General features: G+C 30.4%; 2 protein-coding genes across 2 annotated transcripts; both read right to left on the bottom strand.

Annotated features, from left to right (window-relative positions):
• Positions 1-6064: 6064 nt before the first annotated feature.
• LOC132929024 (uncharacterized) lies at positions 6065-8899 on the bottom strand. The gene is made up of 2 exons (XM_060994049.1): positions 8733-8899; positions 6065-6824 (listed from the first exon to the last, which is right to left on the bottom strand). Exons 1-2 carry the CDS (start codon positions 8745-8747, stop codon positions 6279-6281), a joined length of 561 nt encoding a protein of 186 aa, XP_060850032.1. The 5' UTR covers positions 8748-8899; the 3' UTR covers positions 6065-6278.
• A 4490-nt stretch (positions 8900-13389) lies between these two features.
• LOC132929023 (skin secretory protein xP2-like) lies at positions 13390-17474 on the bottom strand. The gene is made up of 2 exons (XM_060994047.1): positions 17430-17474; positions 13390-15303 (listed from the first exon to the last, which is right to left on the bottom strand). Exons 1-2 carry the CDS (start codon positions 17439-17441, stop codon positions 14017-14019), a joined length of 1299 nt encoding a protein of 432 aa, XP_060850030.1. The 5' UTR covers positions 17442-17474; the 3' UTR covers positions 13390-14016.
• Between the last annotated feature and the right edge of the window lie 6692 nt (positions 17475-24166).

The following is a 24166-nucleotide window of genomic DNA, read 5'->3' as shown; positions in this document are numbered from 1 at the left end:
TTTTCGTGAGAATCTAAAAAAAAACAAATTTCTTTAATAAATACATATAAATTGCAGTATTTCAACCGAGTAATTAATAATTATTAGTTAATTTGAAACATTTTATCTTAATATTAGATTGAAAATTCAAGAAAAATCGTCATACTTTTGAGTATGAAACTAAAAATTTATGCTCATTCAAAAAGTAAAAACTTAAAAATTATAATGATATAATAGTTAAAAATATAATATTCTTTTCAAAAATGATGTTTAATATTGACTAAATTATCTAAATAAATATATTTCCAAAAATGTTAACTAAATGTAACTAATAATGTAACTAAAGTACGCTAAAATTATAATATTTTGGCACTTGTTGACTTGTATTGCTGTATTGGTTATACTTAAACATTAGTATATTATTCATTATTTAATAAAAACAATCTAGTCATATGTATTGGTTTTTTCATAAGTTTTATACAAATCTATGTAAACTTAAATTTATTATAAATAATTATAATTATTGCGAAATGTTCTTTTTGAATCCATATGAGGTCGACCAACATATTTTTAAGCTCATTAAATATAATTATTATAAATTATAATTTAAACTAAATACTTCAATTACACAAACAAAAATAATGCTCTAAATCTTTTAAATGTTTGAAGAAATATAATGATACTTCTAATAAATGTATGCACAGGGGATGTTTAAATAATGATACTTATGCATATATATTATAATATAGAAATTGAAAGATTAATTTACAGTATAGGTACCTATATCTAAAAAATGATCTATTTTATGGAAAAAAACTGAAAATTCTATAAAATATAACATTCCAACAATGATATATTTTTTATTTTTATTTTATAAATATTTAAAAAATATCAAGTCCTTAATCAAATATTTCTAGTCATTAGGTTTAAATTATAAAATTAATATCATATTTGATTATATTCAACATTTTTACCAACATAAAAATAAAATAAGAGTAAGGTACCTATGATAATTTACATAATTTATATACTTATAGTGCCACTAAACATCTCAAATACCTCATTATATATAGGTAAACGTTTTACGTATATAACATGAACTCTAAACATTGCACTTAGTTACAAAAACGTAAAGCTATTACACAAGACTTATTCATACAACTTACAACTTGTAAGAATTTAAAAAAATTAAAATTAATTGTAATGTATAAATTGTTATATTGTATTAATTATTATTAATTATATGAAATTACAACAATTTAAACGTAAATATTAAACTTAATTTTAAGTAGATATTTATACTTTATTCTGACAAATAAATATTCGGTATAAGGTCTAAAACTATAAGGATTTTTTTTTTAATTATCTAAATATATAATATACGTATATTATACATCATCATTATAGCTTAGTTCCTAGTCCAACTATTTGAATCGATATTATTGTTATTAATTTATTATTTATTACATAGATTTATAGAATGATAGATTTATCGTAATAATAGACAATTTCTAATGTCACACCTCTAATGTCTTCTATAGCTGAAACAATCAAGTTCTAGAGATTCCGGTCGGAAAAATATAAGTATATAGTATACATATATAATCAGAAAAAAATTCATACATTTTGTAATCTATATTTCCGGTCTGTTGACTTACACATAAAATAATATTATATAAAAACTAGAGAGTAGACTCATATAAATTGTTGTCGTGTGATGTGTCAACGTGATAATATACATCAAACGCTGTTTTTTCCAAATATGTATCTAAGCAAGATTAACACAAGTTCTGCAGCAACTAACATTAAATATTAATAATATTATTTTTATTCAATGGTTATATTGGTTATTATAATATATAAATTCTATAAGGTATAAAAATATAACATTCGTCTAAAATCGTTGATTTAAATATTAGTGAAATACTGAAATGTAGTATTTATAAAAAAATATGATGAGATTGTTTTTTTAATTATCAATCGAGTATGAGTACCTATTTGGAAAGCCAACATTTTAAGAAGCTACGTCGGGAAAGGCTTAAATGTCATTATCATTATACCTATAGTGAGGTTGTTTTTACTTTAAATATTACTTGTTTGCATGTAGTATATACTATATACAATATATAAAGTAGACACCTACCTACTCAGTATATTTTAATAAGACAAGCATTCTATTTCGCCATTTTGTTTAAATATCATTTCTATTTTTCTAAACATTGGTAGGACACGTAAAACTTATAAATCTAGTCCATAATACCGTCTTCTCTTCACTAGAAAAACCTAGTTAAATAGAGTTGCTAACAAAATATGTTTTCGTAATTCATAGTTTGCTATAAAAAGCCATAGATCAATATATTTTTTTTTAACTTAGAAGTAGTTACATTCTAACTAGGTGTCTAGGTATATACATGTTTTTTAAAAACTCAGAATGTCTTTACTCACCTATATAATATTATCTTATACCTACCTAAATCAAAATATTATAAGTTACAAATGTTATAATATATTATGACATTATTATGTATATTTTTTTGTCTGCAATTTTATTCAACACTTGATAATTTATTTTTATTTATAGAAAATTATAATATAAATAGATTATTTTATTTTTTTCGTGAAATTTCATCAATAAATTGTTTCAATTATAATGTAGTATTAAAATTACTGATAGTAATATCGATTATCAAATAGCAATAATTATTTAATTATTTTGCATTTTATAGTGTTCCCAACAATCCTATAACTAATAAGTAGGTAGGCATATTGAATAATTATTTATTATAACGTGATTAATGAGCAAATTAGAATAATTACAATTAGGTATATTTATGAATTTATAGGTAATAGGTACATATAGTAAGTAGTAACATTTTAGAATGTATGTACCTACCTATCAAATATATTTTACTTGTATAATTTATTTATTAATTATAACACAAAATATATTCTAATATATAATATTATATTCGAATAATATCACGTTTTATAAACATTTTTATATTTATACAAATAGGTACAGTATTCATTCGCGCAAGCAATTTTTTAATAGTGTATTAGTGTAATATTAAATATATCTATAATAGTATAATTTACTTATTATAACTTAAAATCTATTAAACATCGATAGTCCATATATGTTATTACTTATTACCTATTATATTATTATATACAGAGTATAACAGATAAAACTGACTTTTGGAATAACTTTTGATCTAATTAATATTTTAAACTTTTTTTTTATTTATCATTAAGAGAGCGCTACATGTTTATAATTTAATTATTTTTATGTTTATTTTTTAGTACTGAAAATAAAAAAATTTAAATGGAAAATAGCCAATTTGTGAATCTGATTATAAGAACAATTTTGACGGTAAAAAGATTTATCTAAGTCAAGTAGTTTATTTTTTAGAATTTTTTTAAAATATTAATATTTTTTGATTAAATTAATTTGGAACGTAATAATTTTTTTAAAAATATGATTTTTGAAAATTTTCTGACATGAGTATATTTCTTAAATGATTTATTCATCATACAATATAACAATTTTTGTCATGTTTAAGTAGCATAATTTTTTTTTTGTCAAGTATATTTGTTACACTCTGTATACCTATTAAAAAAAATGTTATTATAATATAATATATTGTATAATATTTTTATTATAATTTTCAAATTCTAATGTGTTAATTAGTAAACATTATACGAGTGTTTATAACTCTTTATAACTGTTCACTGTTATGGTATCGTAATAGGCATATCCAATAGGTATTGGGTGTAGGTAGTCTGGTAGTATCTATTGGTCAATTTACATTTTAATATTTACTATTTTACAAGTTTACAACATATACTAGTTTGCGGTGGTTATCGTCTCATGCGCTCCTACTCGTAACGGATGTCGGCGAAGTTGTTTCCCCATTATGTAATCTCAAGGATTCCCAAGAATATGTTACATATGATATTATATTTTGTTTTTTTTATCATTGTATTATAATAAATGATGTAATATTATATCGATTCATTCTGCAGTGATTTTAAAAACCGCTCTAACTCTATTCCATTTTATTTACAAGCATTAAGTGACTATTGGGACATGTTTTTTTTTCAATTGTGAATCTTTTAATGATCATAGTTTATATTTCGAAAGTTGAATTCGTATCTTTAATTTATTTCTTAGCAAATGTTGATTTTTAATAAAAAATTAATAAATTAATTAATAAAAACAAGAAAAATTTTTTTTTTTGAATTAGATTATTTCAAATTATTATCATTAAATTACATTTTCCAATAATGTTGGTAAAAAAGTTATTAGGCATTTACGTTATTAAAATATATATACTATTTTCAAATAATGTCTAAATAAAAAAAAAAATTACATAGAATTGCCAATACACCAAGCGCGAATCCAGAATATATTTACGTGGGGGAGCTATCGCCCCTTATCATCCCCTCCCCTTGGATCCACGCCTGAAATACACCTTTCTGTGCTAGCTGTATACCTATATCGGCTATATCTAAATCAAACATCAGTATTTGAAAAAATGCATTATACAATTATTTTTAATTAATATATTTTATTATTCAGACAATTTTTTAAACAAAGCTACAGATGCAATATCGTTTTGAATTATATGAGTTTAGTGAAAGCGTAACTATAAACGAGATTTATTGAAAAACTTCACCGAATTAAAATAGCAAATAATGATGACCTTCATAATTTATCATAATATTCTCAGATTATAAATTAAACTAGTTTTAAGGGTATTATAATAAATATTTTTAAGACATACATAATAAATTATATTTGTTTTAACTTTAAACGTAAAATTAAAATTATCTTACTTTCTTAGATTATGTTTATACTACAATGTTATATTTATATACTATAATAGTGTTACATTATAATGTTAACTTTCAATGAAGTTAAAAAAACACTGTTTTCTCTATATTATATTAAAAAAGAATTTTGTTGATTTATGAGAAAACCTAATTTAATTATACATCTATTAACAGAACTGAATCATTAATTTTTTTGTACAATCGTATACGTATACGTATATGCGGTTGGTTTAAAAACAAATTTAATTTCGAATAATTCATGGATTTATATTTGAAATATTAATTTTTCATTTAGTATGTGCTTATTTCAGATTTGTGAATTTTTTGGTAATGTATAATTCATATTTCATAATAAGTTAGGTTATTCAGATCAAATAAATCAGAACTTTTTTATGTATATTTTACATATTAATGTTATATGTAATATAATTTAAAATCGTAAAAATATTTTTTACAATTATTAATTATGTAATTTGATTCGTCGGAATAATTTAGTGAATATTTACTTTAACTTTTAGTCAGAGGATTTTAATGTGTCGTGGACATTGTAATTGCTATATGTACTTACCAATTAGACTAGTATAGGTACTGTTGTATAACGTAGAGAATATTTGATGTTCATGTATTTAGTAAGGGCCTGATGCATATATAGTAACACGATTACACGAAGAAAAATGTACTGATAATATTGAATGTCAAGAATTTTGTATTGCCTAGTTCAAATGTATGTAAAATATAATAATTAATAATACTGATTTTATTTTGACAAAGTTATAAAATTAATACTTTTGGCTAAAACTTTGCCAAGATTTTTTTTAATTTAAATTCAAATCACATGAGATATTCTAATAAATTAATAATTTTTTGTAGGTTATAATTTATGGTTCTTGTATGTTTAACGGCTCCTGTAAAGTATCACAGACATTAAACTAAACGATTGTACATTTTGAATCCAATTTATGCGTAGATACTTATACCTACTAGAGTAATCGTGTTTAATCAGAACGCGGCTCCTAAGTCCTAGTTCTACAAACGGTGTTTGGTAAAATCTATGATTTGATTATTTAAATGTTCAAATTGGTACCTAAAAATATATGATTCAAAAATTTCAAACCTCGCAAAGTAGGTATATATAATTTTATCCTCATCGTGTGCACGATCTGACAACTCCGGGGATCAATGGTTTTTTTACAAATAAAATTCAACATTTCCGAAGCCGCGCGCGAGGTTTACACAAAATAACACAATATTACAATATTATAAACTTATAATTTATTATAATTTATATATATATAAAATATATAATCTATACCTACGCATTAAAATAGGTATAAAAAGTAATTAATTACAAACGGTTATTGATGCGCGACACGACTGCGGTGCGTCGTGGACGGGCGAGCTTATCGTATAAATTATAATACTTAATGATAATAATAAACTGTGCAACGTATATAGAAACACCATCAGTGGTGGATCGCGTAACTGCTGCTGAAACCGTAACCGTGGTCGTGACCGAAGTCGTAGGTTCCGTAACCGTGCCCGTGGTGTTCCTTGACGTAGACGGGCAAGTGCTGTTGCACGTACACGGGGTAGGGCACGGGATGGGCGACCGGGATCTTGACCGGTACCTTGACCGGGTATGGCACTGGGCGATCTACGGGCACCGGGACGTGCTTCTCGATGTGCACGGGATACGGCACTGGTTTCTCGACGGCCACCGGGTACGGCACGTGTTTCTCGACCGGCACGACGATCGGTCGGTCAACGATGACTGGCACCTCTTTGGTGACGTGCACGGAGCTGATGTGTCCGTAGCTGTGGTCCGTGCCCAACAGACCGTAGTTGGACAGACCGTCCCACTCGCTGTGTCCACCGTATCCATAGCCCAAGCCCCAGAGGCCTCGCTTGCCCTGCTTCTTTTCCGTCGGCTTCTCAGCGGCGGCGGAGGCGGCCTTCACGGCATCCGCGCAGACTAAGGACGCGCCGACACTCACCAACAACATCGAGATCTGTGTCAGTAATCAACACAATAACAATCCATCAAAACATTGTTCACGAATTTTTACAAAATAAATAATGTATTAATATCGTACATAGTTGCTGAGACTAAAATGTATATTTTTTCGTACTACCTACACAATTTATATTAAATTTTGCATTACCGTACCCCTCCCCCCCAAATGTATTTCAACCATACAAATATACAATATACAAATAAACATGAGTAAGCCAAAGTTTTCTGTATGAATAATATGTAGTAAATTATTAATTTATGTATAAATACACAGTTAATAGTTAGTATATATTGTAGATACGTTATATATACATATGTCTTATATATGTAAGAATGCGAACTGCATGTCCGCAATATTTGGTAAAATGACATATTTTTGCTTTTGCCCGAAAACATCTAGTTGTGACCAACGTTATTTGGGGAAAACCTTAGCGTCTTTAATACTCGAATATTAAATATAAATAATTACAAAATAAATATTATTGTTCAAGAATGATTAAATACGTTTTAGTAATAATAAATATATAATGGTATTAAGTATAATGTTAATTTCAAAAATTAAAAAAATTACTGCATTTAATTATAAATTTACGATGAAAATATATTTTTATACAAATGATTAATTATTATCTTCTCGCCTTCAATATTATACCAATTAGGTAAATATAAGGTGTGTAATGTGTATTATGTATACTTATAATAGAAATTGTAAGGAGTAGATAAAATACGATAAATTGACTACATGTGGTCGTTATCGTAATAAAATCTTACGATAAAAGTCACTATGGTTTTGCCCATATTATGAGGTTGGTCATAATTAGGTTCATCAAGTCAAAAGCAAAAATATGAAAATTTTTCCAAGTATTGTGGGAAATTTGCGTGTTGCCATATTAATATATTATGCAGAAAAATATTTTTAAAAAATAAATTAATATGTTTATATCAATCAAAAATAAAATGAACAAAAAAAACTATGAAAAAAAAATTAGTCCATTACACACTTTTTAATTTCAAACACTATTAGTATATTATATTATACAATGTGTGTCGTACTACACACAATTTAATGTAGTCCCAACATCATTGTACTACTGTGCTATAGTACAAAATACTGACACTCGAGTACTCGACTAATCTATACCACATTGCGTAAAAGGATATTTATTATATCAACATTCAACAAAAACATAGTAAGCAAAGGTAGTGAATGGTTGATATTTTTAAATGTTATATTGAACGATTGTAGAAACTATTATATATTATAAAATAATATATGTTTGGTGTGTAAGACATTGAGGACATTTTTATAATAATATACTGATGATGCAGATTTACACTTTTCGATTATAATTTAGGGGATTTTTATAAGCTTTAAAATTAAGATGTTTTTTTATTTTTTGACTGTTGAATAAATAACAGAATTTAATAATAAGTAGTCCTATTTGGGATCAATGAATCTAAATCTAAAATTGTGTTTTGATTATTAACTACATCACGATATTTACGAGTTTTATATATTTTAGTGCTTTTTTTCTGTAGAAAATAATTCATTATAAAATTAAAATCCCTACATCACATCAATATTACCAAATATTCTTCATATATCGTGTGCTTTTTTCGATGAAAAGCTTCGCATTTATTATATAATATATCTATATTGACATTTACACATTTTTATAGAAATTATATATTTATATATATATAAAAAAAAAAGCGAAATCAGTAATACAAATAATTTTATTATAAAAAGATTTTGTATAATATGATGTGAGTTGTTCAAAATAAAATTTCATTGATTCTGTCAATATGTTTGTTTAAGTACATGTTTAATTTTTTTGGATTTTTGTGATTTGATAATCTATCGTACGTTCCCGAGTCTATATTTATGATATTCCGTACTTACCCAGAACTGCTGCATGTTCGCGTAGTTTTCGCTGCGTGCGTCTTTATACGTTTATAGTACACGAAACCGACTTATGGTTTCGGGGATACGGTTATTGCAATGTCGTCGTGTGCTTCAGGTATACCTCGCACTGGTCGGTGGGTCTTGTGTGGTCCAAATCGGTCGAGCGATATCCATTTTATACGGACACGTCGAGGCCTCGAAAACGGCAAACGGCAAACGGAGGGGGCGATGTACCACGCACACATACTGGCGCTGTGTGTGCGATACGATACTAACTTAGCCTCAGTCCAAGGGACATTTCCCAACACGCGCGCGGGGCCGTTCACCGCGCGATCCCGGTTGACCTCTGCCGCGGCGCTTCGGTCTCTTCCAGCGCGTGGCCCCGCCATTGTTACTTCACGGTTCGTTCTCGCTCACCCATACATTGCATCATCGCCCTCCGACGTACACTGCAGTACACGATATCATGCCCGCGCTATTATTGTCATTATATACATCACTAGAGTACTGCACGTACAGGTATACACTGCAGCAAGCCGCACACGTTTCTGTGGAAAAATATATGCCTATATTATATGCACACGCCTTCGAGTATACGCGGTCCTACAGCATCGTTGCAGCTGCATCATGCGCGCAAACATTTTATACGTTTATACGTCGTATTGTATTGTTCGTCGACGATCGTTATGTGTGCACATAATAATATTCTAACATTATTTTATTTTTCACTGTCCCGGCGAGAGGTTTGGTTAGGTTAGGTTAGGTTGTCGCGAACCGCGTTCTGTCGACTTTTGGCGGCATCGCAGTTGGGTTATACTAACTGAAGCGAGAAATCACTAATAGGTATATTTTAGTTACGTCTTCAGGGATTTGGGTCGTGGGGCTTAACGGACGAAGAATGACCATATGGGTTAGGGCGTATATAGGTATCGCATATACACTACAGTAGATTCTCGTTATGTCGAATCTCGAGGGGAACGGGAAGAAGTTCGAGATACCGAAAATTTCGTGGTATCGAGTTTCACTAAGATTCTTAAAAAAATTGGTAAATCATTTGAATACTTATAGTACTAATAATACATATATATTATATAAATAAACTACAATAATGAATAAATAATTTTGTTTTTTAAATCTGTTTAGAAGTTTGTTTAATATTTCTTTTGTCTTTGTAAGAATGTAAAAATTAATTGTTAGGACATTTAATTTACACTTATTTTCCATTTCACTATATTGTACGAATGACTGCAAATATTGACTACTAACGCGTGAAATCACAATCACTATACTAAATGTACTGCTTAATTTTCTGTTCTTACCGTAATATACAAATATTATTTGTGTATTTGAGATAACAAAAAACGATTAATTTTATTTCGAGTTATGGGGAGAAAAACGCTATTAAGTGTAACGATAGCTTTAAAGGGATTTCAATGTAGTTCGAGATAATAAATAATTCAAGATAGCGACGTACGACATAGTAAAAATCTATTGTACATACACATCCCAAACCGCGTGCATTATCATAATGCCATAAAGACAAAGTGCACATTGAATTCATTTAAAGCCCCATATCATTATATATATATTATGCCCGTAGAGATATTTAGACATCATGTACATCAGACATCTTGACTATATTATATAATAACGTATTAGCGTTATAGCAAAAATACGAAATATTTTGGAAAACTGTGATTAAAACTATCTAATTTTTTGAAGTCGACGCGTAAGTTACTAGTAAGACATAAAACGTGTTTCATCCAATAAAACAGCCCGAACAGCACACACGTGCACAAAACACGACGATGATAGACGATAAACATGTACATATTTTGTTTTAGTCGTGTATAACTTCTACGTTAAAATAATACATAGGCATATGTAATTTAACTTCCCCTTATGGATTAAGCTGGTTAGTGGGCTGACTTGGTAATTGGCAGATTTCACGATACCAAGCCCTGCAACTTATTGTTATTATCACCCATATACGTAATGTATATACTATATACCTATAATAATATATATATATTGATTGTTAATTGATGTTTGTTTATTCTTAAAAAAAATTCCATCGATCACCATTGGCACCACCTGCGCGCATACCATAGTGTACCTTTTATTGATGGATATTCGATATATTATAATCGCGTAAATACCATCTCGTATGACCGGCCTATGAACTGCATGATACATCATCGTCATCGTGACTCCCGACTAATAACGACCGCCGATATAACAACGACTAATACGAATTATTTAAGCATTAAAATGTATTGCCGCGTTACGCACGCGTCCATCGGACATATTGGATGGGTATTATGGACCAATTGCACTCTTACACTTAACACAAGATTTGTATTATAGGATCAGTGTACCAATTATGCTCTTTACAATATACGATCAGTATACCGTATACCAATTTATCGCATTTACCTTTTAGTTTTACCTAGAGAAATAAAAAACATGTATTTGTCCAATCTAATTTCATCAAAATTATATTGTTATACATTCTTAAATTATACATAAACTATATCTATGCACATTAAAATAATAATTGAAAATTATAAATTTATATATTGATTATATTGGTCAATTTATATGATTGAATAACAAGATAAATATTTTTGAAAAAAATAATATTCTTGCATCTAATTAAAATTAATACCTGACTGATTTACAGTATAATAAACGTCACTATATCCAATATATATTGCAGGTATTCATTTTCCCATTTGAATGATACCATTAATACCTATAATACCTTATAAACGAAGTCAAATTTTCACTTTCGTGTTATCTATTTATGGACCAAATCGATTCCTTACTTAGTTACACTATACTTACCTTTTACCTTTAGTTACTTCTTGCAAACATTATACAATTTTGTTTGGTATAATACTGCAGGGTAATAGTGTAGCACGATTATTATGATTTATGATACTATAGGATAAATTAATATTATTTACAGTTGCTTCATTTATTGTCATTATGTTTATAATAAGTTTCCCTTAATGTAAGTTTTTATTTCATCTAAGTAAAGCAACTAGAGTTGTAATATCTTAGATAATATAAACAATATAAACAACTCCAATGAAAATAAGGTACCATACCTATTCATACCTAAGAACGTGTAACCCAAAGAATATATATATGTATTATACATAAAGTATAGTATTTTCCTGTCTAATAAGATTGTATAGGTCACAAGACAATTTGTTATATAATAAAAAAAAATTGTACTCATCAATAAAAATTATATTAACATTGGACATTTCTTACTATATATATTATCTTATATACCTAATAATTAATCCTATAAGCACTATTTATTTATCTGTTTAATTAAAGATGTAACTACCTATGTAAGTAGGTAAACATAATTCTTAGGTGAAAAATGGATACAAATTATAAATTTATATCTTGATATATCAAAAATTTTGTATAAGTGTATGTTAAAAAACAGTTTACCCACAACTCTTGCCATTAAAAATAAATCTCAAAAAATAAGAGTATAGTTTCAAGACAGAAATAATGAAAAAAAAACGTACTTTTGCCAACTATTTCTAATCACTACACAGATTTAAGCTACACAATTCATAATATTTATTTAATAATAAGTTCTAGATGATAAAAAAGTTATTTTTACCTGACTTAACCTTACCACATTTATTCACCACAGTCGAATAATACAATGTATAAAGCCGGCACATACTTCGTTTAACCTTCATCGTATACACGACAACGGAGTAATCATTACAGCTCACATGGAAACTAAATAGAATTTTCTGGGTAAATGATTAAGTACTGTGTTGCTAAATCAATGTGTATTTGTGTGAATTATCGTGGACCAATTTCTCACAACATGCGATGGGAAAAATATTGCAATTATTGTGATTGTATACAGGTACGTAGTAACTGACGAAGTATATTATAGGTCGTGTATAGTTGAGCAACACGATACATATGTGCGTCTGTGCGTGTGTGTGTATGTATTATAATTCAATTCGGAACGACCGTATACGATACCTATGAAGGTGATGCATCGTAATTTTTATTCAATAATGATAGACTTGGAGTTTGACAAAAGTGTGGAGAAATTGTAGAAAACCTCCAAAGCCTAATATATATAAATATATGTACGTAAATATAGATGTTTTAGTGTCGTTAGAAGATGCAAGTAAACAAGTACATTAACTATAAGTACAGATAAGTACGTTTTATTTAACTACTGTGTTGAAACCAGAGAGTCGTATTTTTAAATATCTTGTATAAATAATATTAACTGTTACCGACACAATATGATCGGTATGATTCAGCTCTAGTTTATTTTACTACTTACATTACTATATATTCGACAACTCGACACTTATCTATAAGACGAATGCATTTCGTGTGTATTGAATTCGTATAGGTACGATTTTATAACTAAAAATATTTGTATTTTTAAATACTATAAATATATATATATATATATATATATATAATACATGTACGATATATACGAACCAACTCGAAATATCGTCGGTCATCGCCTATAATAGTGCACGAAATATAAATTCGCTTCGATCGGGACAATCAATGAATATTTCGAGTGCTCCGCTTACACGTGCAGCGGTTGACCGCGTAGGCCTGAACAGGTCCTCTCTTATTTTGTCTTCGCGTAGTGCCGAGGAATGCGCATTAATGTGATTAAAAAAAAAAAAAAAAATGTTAAGTAGACGAAAATCGTGATGCCGTATAATATATACTGTAGAGCCACGGAGGTACTCATGACCGCCGAGTTCGAGAGTGATTTTATAAAACGCAGTGATACAGCAATAATTATTATGTAACGAATATAATAATACAATAATGATATTATTATAATACCTATGGGCTGTGACCCCTGTATACGCGCCAGTAGATCCATCGACGAACGCCACGAATCATATCGATATTCTGAGGTCTCCGACCACGCATACTTTAAACGCGCCTGCAACGCGGTGAAGGACATATAGGATTTGTGTACAATATTATATGCGCGCGTGAATTATTGTGCATCGATAAATCGATTTTCGATATTATATAACAACATATTAATGTTATAAGCCTCTGCTCGGGTGAAGAAGAAATACAAAATAATCAAAAAAAATGTCTGTGTATTGTCTTATTGTATATAATACCATATAAACGGTATCGAAGTATGTATAGCAACGGCGTGAACTATATATAGTTATATCGTGCACCGCCTCGTGCCGCCCGTTCTATCGCACTCTCCCGGTACGCATTATATAATATTTTATTTGTTGATGACAGTCGAAAATCCCGTGGTCTTGGGCCCCAGATAGTCGTTGTGTCCGGCCGCGTAACCAGTGACGCTACCACCCGGTGACATCAACCCCTGCATTACGTTGAACGCCGCCCCCAACAGGCTGCCCGCCGCTCCGCCGATGATGCCGGTCGGTCCTGACGTGCCGGTCGCGCCCGCTCCCCGGCCGCCGACGCCGAGCCCGATCAGGGCGTGGTTTACACCGATGCTGTAACCGGACGGGTACTGACCGCGCTGGTAACCGGCCTGGTTACCTCCGTTGTACACGGGCATGCCGATGTAGTTTTTGCTGTTGTCCACAGACGAGTAATAGGAAGGCTGCTTCTGCCACTGTACCGGTTGCTGGCCCGTCGTGTATACCGGGTATGACGACGACACCTTTTGCCACAGTACGGGTTGCTGTTGCACCACCACCGAAGCGGGCTGCTGCACCAGCACGGGATAAGGCCGAGACACCTCGACCGGCACTTGCTGCACCACCGGAACCTTGACGGCCACCTGCACGGGATACGGAACCGGCCTGTCTACCGGATACGGCGTGGGCACGTTCACTTTCACCGGGTATGGTCGGTCCACCGGTACAGGCACTTTGTAGGGCACGTGCACCGCATACGGCACGGGCCGGTCGACGTGCACCGGGTACGGCAACGGTTTCTCCACCTGCACCGGGTATGGAACCGGCCGGTCCACCGGATACGGCAACGGCTTCTCCACTTGAACCGGGTACGGCACTGGCCGGTCCACGTGCACCGGATACGGCAGTGGTTTCTCCACCTGCACCGGATACGGCACCGGCCGGTCAACCTGCACCGGATACGGAAGTGGCCGGTCCACATGCACCGGGTACGGGACCGGCCTGTCGTACGACACCGGGTACGGCACTGGTCGGTCGTACGGCACTGGTCGGTCGTAAGTCACCGGATACGGCACTGGATACGGTACGGGTCGTTCAGATTGCTGCACCACCGCGTATCCTTGCACCGGCACAGCAGACACTCCGTATGCTTGCACTGGGTAGTTCGACACTCCGTAACCTTGTACCGGGATGTTCGACACTCCGTATCCTTGCACCGGAGTGGTGGGAACTCCGTGCGAACCCACTCCGTAGCCACCCCATCCCATTGGGTTGTAATGGCCGACACCCCGTTTTCTTGTATTCGATTCTCTGGTTTTGGTTGTGTGGTTACCATTCTTAACGTGAACTTCGTCGTGGCACCAAACGTTGTTAACAAATGCCAAAAGGCACATACACAAAATCTGTAGACGGAATTATGTTAATTGTTTAATATGCATTAAATATATATTTAATTTAAGTCTAATAGAATATAATAATATATTATTAACACGGTGTATAAATTGTTATAAGTACTGATGACTGATGAGATATTTAGATATTATACTAAGCTGTTTTTATTGTGCACTTATCAAACAGGAATCGAGTGCAAAGTTCACGAATACATTTATCTAAATTAAAAACAATATAAGTTTGGTTTCAAGTGAACAACCACAGTTTTTTCGGTTTATTTTATACGTCGAAACAATATTGTAATATTGGTTTATATAATTAATTTTTATCGTGAGGCGTACAACACACACTTCAATTATTCAATGCCATTGGAAATGTATCAATAATTATCATAGCTGAAAGGAACCAATCAAATAATTTTTTACGGTTCGTTTTACGTTCATCGTTAATTCTATAAACGTTTTGGTACGCTCAAAACGAATTGATCGTGGCTGTTTATATAACGATGATAGCCCCATAAGTACGGTATTGAATACAAGGAAGAATAAATAATAGTAAATAAATAGCCGAAGGTTAATCGCTAATCTGGGTGACTCGAATAATTCTTAACACTTCACCTCACTTCACAGACAATATTATGCCTAATAAAATACTTAACGGATTAATTGACCACGCGCAGCAACGCTAATCATTCAAATGAGAACAAAAATCATGATAGTATATTTTCAAATGTCATACTAATTACTATTAACTACTTGTTTTGTTTTTTAACCAAATGTAACCACCACCATTGTGATAAATATAAATGTTACATTAAATTTTAATACTAAAAACCATAAAATATAAATAGGTACCTAATCAGTAATCATCCTTAAATATTACAAAATGTAATATAACTGGAAGTGATTCTTTTATTGAAAAATACTAATTAAAATCAATTGCAAAAACTTCAAATGTTTAAAAAATATTTTTTCTTTCCAAACAACATTTTTAGAAAAAGATGTATTTTTATTTTTTTTTGTCGTTATCATGTTGTAAGTCTTTAGTTTTTTTAATGTAAATATTAATTTTTAATTCATTATTAAAAAGCAAAATATTTTCTTGGATTACTTATGTTTGTATACTTAATAATAATAACTTTAAAACGAAAAGTTAGAATATTATTAGAAGATCTAAAAAATGTTATTTTGTAAAAAGATATATCTAATATTTATTATACATGATAATTATTTACCAAGCATGGTTACCAATTTTTTTTCTTTAAAAATTCAATTATTTAAAATTCTTGAGATTTTTATACTATTAACATTGATTATAAATACTAGTATTTATAGTATTTATAATCAATGCTATTAAAAAAATATTCTGTGATGGTGATAAAAAGTTCTGTTTTTCAAACAAAAGCCCCTTTTTCTGTTTGTCAACTGTAAATTATTATTAAAGAAAAAAATGGATGTAAGCATGCTTAGTGAACTAGAAGCATATAAACGATAATATGGTTTGTAAATATTCCTTAATTTTTAAAAATAAAAAATGTGTTTAAAATGTACATGGTCGAAATCCAGAGTGACAGGAGTTCATTGCAAAATATTGGACTATTCACTTAGTCATTAATAATGTTATAACTATAATTAACTAGTAGTCCGAAATTTTATTGAAATTGAAATTGTCCTGATAATACTATGTTTCAAAATATGAAATTAAATTAAAAATGTTTATTTAATTTAAAAAAAGTAAAATATTTAAGAAATTATAATGATACATTTTTAAAAAAAGGTTGATTCTATTACGATTTAAGTTTATGTAAAAATATAATTTTAAAGTGAGTGTTTCACGTTTAAATCGTTAAATGAATCACATATATTATGGTATAGCTATATAAACAAAAAAAAAACAAACTATTAATTATAATAAACTAAAACTACCTATTTATTGATTCAAGTTAACATCTAATATACTTATAGGAAAAATCATAATTGTGCTAAATGTCTTTCTATTAGACTTGTTAGAAAAAAATCAAATTGAACGTTATAGTGTTTATTGAAATTAATCTACAGTATAGAATGAATCTAGCCACGATAAGATTCTTTTTTACTCATAAAATATATACTACAAAAATATAAGATTGTTCACTTACTTGTAATTTCATAGTGTACCTTTCCTGATGATGTCGTAGGAAAACTACGACAGTGTTGTAAAAGCGTAGGCATTATAAACAGCCACGGAATAAAGCTTTATGAAACCGTGGAAATTTCGATTTCTCGGCGGTTATGTCACCACGAGGTCCTTTTTTGTTCTTATCGAATTACACTTGAAGGGTAAATGAATTATGTTCTAACACTAACACAACGTCTATAGCCATTCAGTTTTTTAAGTGTCGCCAAGGGTATCATCCCATAGATGTATCCTGATTGATTCGTTACCGATGATCTAATGTATGCGTTTTATGTTTTTAATTTTGTAACTTTGTTTTCATTAAACATTAATTATTCATGTGTTACAACGATTTCTGTTAATTTACAAGACTCAAGTTAATATGAATATATTCAGCTTTAAAAAATAATTAATTATAAGTGTATAAGAGTATACCTAACTATATAAATTTTTTTATTTTTTTATTTGATAAAAGTTTATTTAAAATAATATATAGTCGAAAATACTATTTTAATTTTAGCTGTTTATTTATTTTTATTGCTTATAATTAAATTTATATATATTCTGTTTTAACGTTATAGTCTACACATATTTTTATTTTTGAACTTTCTATGTATAAAGAATGGTCTGTACAAAATAGCCATATGAGTTATGTGACATATTATTACAACTAAAAGTTGACGTTCAATAGTTAGTATGTTCCGGTTTATATGCCTTATAAGTCATTATTATAAGATACAAGTTTTGAATTACTTTTACGAATTAAAACACGATGTCTTTTGATTGTGTAGGAACTAAGTCACGATTTTTTTCTATAAATAAAAAAAACATTGATTAAAATAAAGTAGCAACGCTATAAACTATTATAGTATCATACCTGTATAATTTATTATATAATTAATGATTATAATTTAAAAGTGTAAAACAATAAAATTTACCTTATACCTTTAATAGTGTAAATATTTTTGTTATTAATAAATTTTGATCCAAAAATAAATAAATATAAAAAAATTAACCATGCTATTTACTGTGCTATATAGTAGATTTTAAAAGTAACTCGTAATTTATTAAGTAATATATGTATTATAATAATTTAATATTTTAATGAATGTGTTGGGTTTAAAATCAATGATAAACCATTGCACACAAACAACAATTTTGAGCGGAGAGTCAGCCTATATTTTTAAAAATATTTCAATACATATTTAAATTTATATTAGTAATTTATTTTTTCTTCAGTAATATAGTAGATTAAATGTGACAAAAATAAATCACATACATTTTATAATATTATTATTATATTATTTAATATAATTATGTTTTGTTAATTATAAGTCACTATATCGTCATACCGTAGAACAATTTGTATATACAAACAATAATAACAATATAATATGTTCGTGACATAAATAGATAAAATTATCTAATTAAAATAGTTTTTGAAACGTAATTGTGTATTATAGCGAATAAAAATAAACAAAGTGGCAACAAATTTCAAATTTCTGTGAACAATATGTTTTGAATTAAAATGGGTTTTTTTTTTTTTAATTGAAATATCAAGTCTTATTAAAATTTGAACTTCAATAGCTTATAAAATAATATCATGCATAAAATATATTATTGAAATGTTTCAAGTTTCTACATCGTTTTTTATTTAAATAAAACTGCAAGAAATCTTTTTATTTGTGGATAAATTGTTATTTATTGTAATATTATTGAAATATACTTTTATTTCGCGTTAAATTTCTCTACCTAACTAATTTGCATGGATCAATGTTTTTTACTTATTACGTAGTTATAGTAGTATAGGTAGTTAAAGTTATTTAGGATGTAGATTGTATAACGTATATGTTTCAAATATAATTTAATTCCTAGAATTTGTCTCTTTTAAATTATTCACAGTAACTTCATTAAACAGCTACATAGATTCTTTGCTCAGACGTCGGAATTATATTATTTTAAGTAGTACACTAATACCTATTATGGTGCATGAGGCATGACATCTACTCGTACAGCTTACGCATAAAGAATTGGTTTAAAACTGATCAATAATCAATGATTATTAATAAAATATATTTTATTTTATATGTGATGACTGATGACAGGTAAGTGTAGTGATAATAATTGTATTCAAATAGTATATATTAGGCACTTGCACGGGTACAATTAATTTCAACTAAACGTCTTATTTTAATATTAAAAACCATAATAATAATAATAGAATAATAATATCATTTATATCAATATATGTAAAATTTTCATTGATTTGTATCCTTTGAAATTTGCCAATGTTGATATTTTATTTCTATTAATGTTTTCTATTCAATATAATATTATTATTTAACTAAAAAGTTTAATATTTCCTAATAAACTATAGGTACACATTATACACATGACACAAACCGCACATATAATTACCTATAGTATAAAGTAAGTAGTAGGTAAATGATATAACGTATAAGAAAAGCAATTTTAACATGCATTAATCAATAGCCATAAAATCATAGCAGTATAATAACAGTATAGATTTTCGTTATGTCGAATCTCAAGGGAAACAGGAAAAAGTTCGAGGTACCGAAAACTTTGAGATATCAAGTTTAAGTAAATTTCTTAAAAAATTGGTAAATAATTTAAATACCTACCTACTTAAAGTATTAATAAAACAATATACATATCAATGAAATACAATAATGAATAAATATTTTTTTTGTTTTTTAATCTGTCATATAAGTTTGTTTTACATTACTTTTGTCTTTGTAAGAATGCAGTTGTTGGGACATTTAATTTACGCTTATTTTCCATTTCACTATATTGTACGAATGACTGCAAATATTGATTACCAACGCGTGAAATTAGAATCACTTTACTAATGTACTGCTCAATTTTCTGTTCTTACTGTAATAAAAATATTATTTGTGTACTCGTGATAACAAAAAACGATTAATTTTATTTTGAGTTATCGAGAGAAAAACGCTATTGAAATTATACTTATACATATAATGATAATTTCAAGAAGATTTCAATGTAGTTCGAGATAATGAAAAATTCGATATAGCGACGTTTGGCATAGTAAGAATCTACTATATGTATATAATATATAATATTATTAAACTTTAACAATTGAATATTAGTATTGATTTATTATTTTATTATGTATTTTTAAAAATCAAGAATGTAATTATTTATTTTATAAATAATAATCAACTGTTGCAAAATGTCAATGATCATTAACAAAATATGATAAGTATAAGAATAAATAATAATAAATGTGTAATAAAAAATAGTAATATAGTATTTACTATGCATTAATACTAAATAAAAAAAAAAATACAATTGATAATAACCTTTTTTACTGAACTAATTTTAATGTCCCTACATCTGGTTTCATAGTAATAATAATAGCTGTTATATACTTATATATGTAATAAATAAAACGGAGTTCATTTAAATAAATACAGGTACAATCATTGTTATAATAATAATATTAAATCGTTGATAGAACTGAATAATTAATATTAATACTTTATATTATATAATGATAGGTGTATAAAAATCATGATGAGCATTAATTATATGATTTTATACCTTTATTTATATTTATTTATTTTATTTTTTTCAGAGGTTCGTGTAACGTCTTATTTAGTCATTTTTTATTTATTTAATTATTTATATAAATTTTAAAATTTAGCTATTCTACTGAAATAGGTAATATTTATATTATTTTATACAGTTTACTGTACATCAGTGAAAACTCATATAACGATCACCGATGTCCGATTCACCGTATATTATCTTAATAATAACTATTTATCTGTTTAATTTAAATATACAATTAACTATTAATTATAGTATTGCTAATATAAGTCGATAATAAATTAACTGTCATTAACATTTTAACGAAATTATTTTATCATACTTGTGTACTAGTAGCCCTGACGCCCTGCTACAGTAATCCGAAAGAGTATATTATAGAGTAACTGAGATTATTATTATGTTACCGATATGAACATCTTAATATCCTTGCAAGTGATTTATAATTTTTAAGGATTTTTTTGTTCATAGTAATTTAATGACAAACAGTCACGACATAGTGAAAAAATAGCACGAAATTTTATGCAACAGACTCGATTTTATTCTCTGTAAACCTTAACAATTACGAACTGTAGACCAACTGCAACAAACATACTTTATATCATAAATATTTCTATACTGTACTAATATTTTAACAGTGATTTCTTATTTCATAACACAGGTATAGTTTATAATTTATAATTTATAATTTATAAGTATACTTACTATCTATATATAATACAAACAAAAAGAAAAATAACAATGTTTTTCGGTGCATTGTATATAATGCAGTAGTGTGTGGAGTAGTGATGTATATATATAGTATATATAATTTTAATTCACTTTTACGCCAAGGTCTTTTTGGTGTTGGATATCTAGGTGAAATCAAAAATATAATACTTAAAGCTAAGTGTTGCAACACGGTGAAGAGGCTAACTGGCCGGCCCAATTTTTCCCTGTTTTCTAACAAATCAAAATTAATTTGCATGTAATACTAAGTTAGGCCTCGTTATTCAACGCCATTTGAGCATGAACGATGACCCGGGCGGATGTCCCACAAGGACTGTATACAATTACGTATTGTTTTCATTACTTGCATTAATTTTAAACAAACACATAGCATATATATTTTTAACAAAACATTTTATTCGAACTGTAGTGTACAATTAACATTTTTTTCAAGTATAAAAAGTATAATCTAAGTATAAAAAAATAATAATAATCAATTATAAAATAGTCTAGAGTAACTTAACGCGTTCTGACTTAAGATTTGAGCGATGTCAGGAGACTAGTGTCTAGATTAATTGGAGTTACGTTTTGCGATTGGAGTCCATCCACTGTTTTCGTATTTTGAGTGGCTGTCGTGTCCGTACGAGGAGGATAAACCTGATTCGTAAGATCCATATGAAGAAGATGGTAGAGCTGATCCGTAAGATCCGTAAGATCCGTATGATGAAGATGGCAGAGCTGATCCGTAAGATCCGTACGATCCGTAGGATGAAGCGGACAATGCTGGTGCGTATGAACCATGTGAGGAAGCGGACAGTGCTGGTCCGTAAGAACCGTACGATCCGTAGGATGAAGCGGACAATGCTGGTGCGTATGAACCATGTGAGGAAGCGGACAGTGCTGGTCCGTAAGAACCGTATGATCCGTAGGATGAAGCGGACAGTGCTGGTCCGTAAGATCCGTATGAGGAGAGACCAGATCCGTACGAAGACAGAGCAGCGGATCCGTAGCTAGAGTCGTAGGCGGAAGCTCCTAGACCGTATCCTCCGTATGCGGGTGCTGGGGCAGCAATAGCGATTGGCTGAGGTGCTTGGACAACGACTGGTGTGGCAACTGGCACAGGAACGCGCTTGACGACTGGGACTGGTACTGGACGAGAAACTGGCACTGGTACGTTCTGGACGACTGGGACTGGGTAGGGAGCAGGCACTGCATGTGGCACTGGTCTGTCAACTGGGTATGGAACTGGCCTCTCGACCGGTACTGGGTATGGGGCGGCAACCTTGACTGGGTATGGTCGTTCTACTGGGTAAGGGACGGGGTGTGGCACTGGGATGGCAACGGTCCTCTGCACGGGCACTGGGTACGGGGCGGAAACTTGTTGGGCGTGACGGTTGATGATGTGAATATCCTTGGAGATTGGGATCAATGGGCCGACAGTCGGTGCTGGGGCGGCAGAGTATGCAGCCGGGGCGGCGGCGATAGCGGCTCCGCTGTATGCGGGTGCAGAAGCGACTGCGACTCCACTGCTGTATGCAGGTGCGGCGGCGACTGCGACTCCACTGTATGCGGGTGCGGAGGCGACACCGTAAGCCGGAGCGTAAGAGGATCCATAGGCCGATCCACCGTGTGCGGAGTAACCGGAAACCAATCCAGACGATAAGCCAATGCTGGAGCCTAATCCAAGACCGGAACCGTAGCTCAGACCAGAACTGTGGCCCAAACCGGTGTCGAAATCATGTTCAGCGGTGATGCCGCGTTTTTCTGATTTGTGTGTCTTGCTGTCTGCGCTGTCGGCCCTGGCGAGGGCTACGGCAACCAAAGCGACGATTAAAGCTGATGCCTGTAAAAAATAAAATAAATACATTTTAGACGATCTTTTCACTCGTCCGCCGGCATACGGTCGAAAATCAAACCGTAGGATTTCGAACTGATCATATATTATTATACAATAAGATATAGCAATAAATATCGGTATAAGATATAGCTATATGGTATTGTTTGTTTTGCATTATCAGAATACTTACGAATTTCATGTTGACTGTTCTGCGTTGCTCGATTGAATGATGATATTTTGGAAACCAAATTGGCTATATATAGGTAAAGTCGCCGATGTTGCTCATGCCGACGTACCAGATGGATAACACGAGCATGTGGCTATTACAATACACGGGTGGTAGGGTATACGTTGCGTTTGCGGGAATAGGAAAAAAAATATCGCGAAAATAACCAGTTTTGAAGTGTCAATAGGCGTAATAACTGCTAAACTGCTTCAGGTACCACAGCGGTGTGTTGTGTCATCGTCGTCATGACTGCCGTCGACAAAAAAAAAATGTTGAACTATAATGTGGTACTCTCATAAAGTGAATCATCTTGGCGGCGGGCGATCACGTAACGTCGGCGATACGATATTGGCTATAT

This window comes from Rhopalosiphum padi, chromosome 4 (assembly GCF_020882245.1).
Source record: "Rhopalosiphum padi isolate XX-2018 chromosome 4, ASM2088224v1, whole genome shotgun sequence".
NCBI lineage: Eukaryota > Metazoa > Arthropoda > Insecta > Hemiptera > Aphididae > Rhopalosiphum > Rhopalosiphum padi.
Note: the sequence above shows the minus strand (reverse complement) of the source record. Positions and strands in the feature narration are given on the sequence as shown.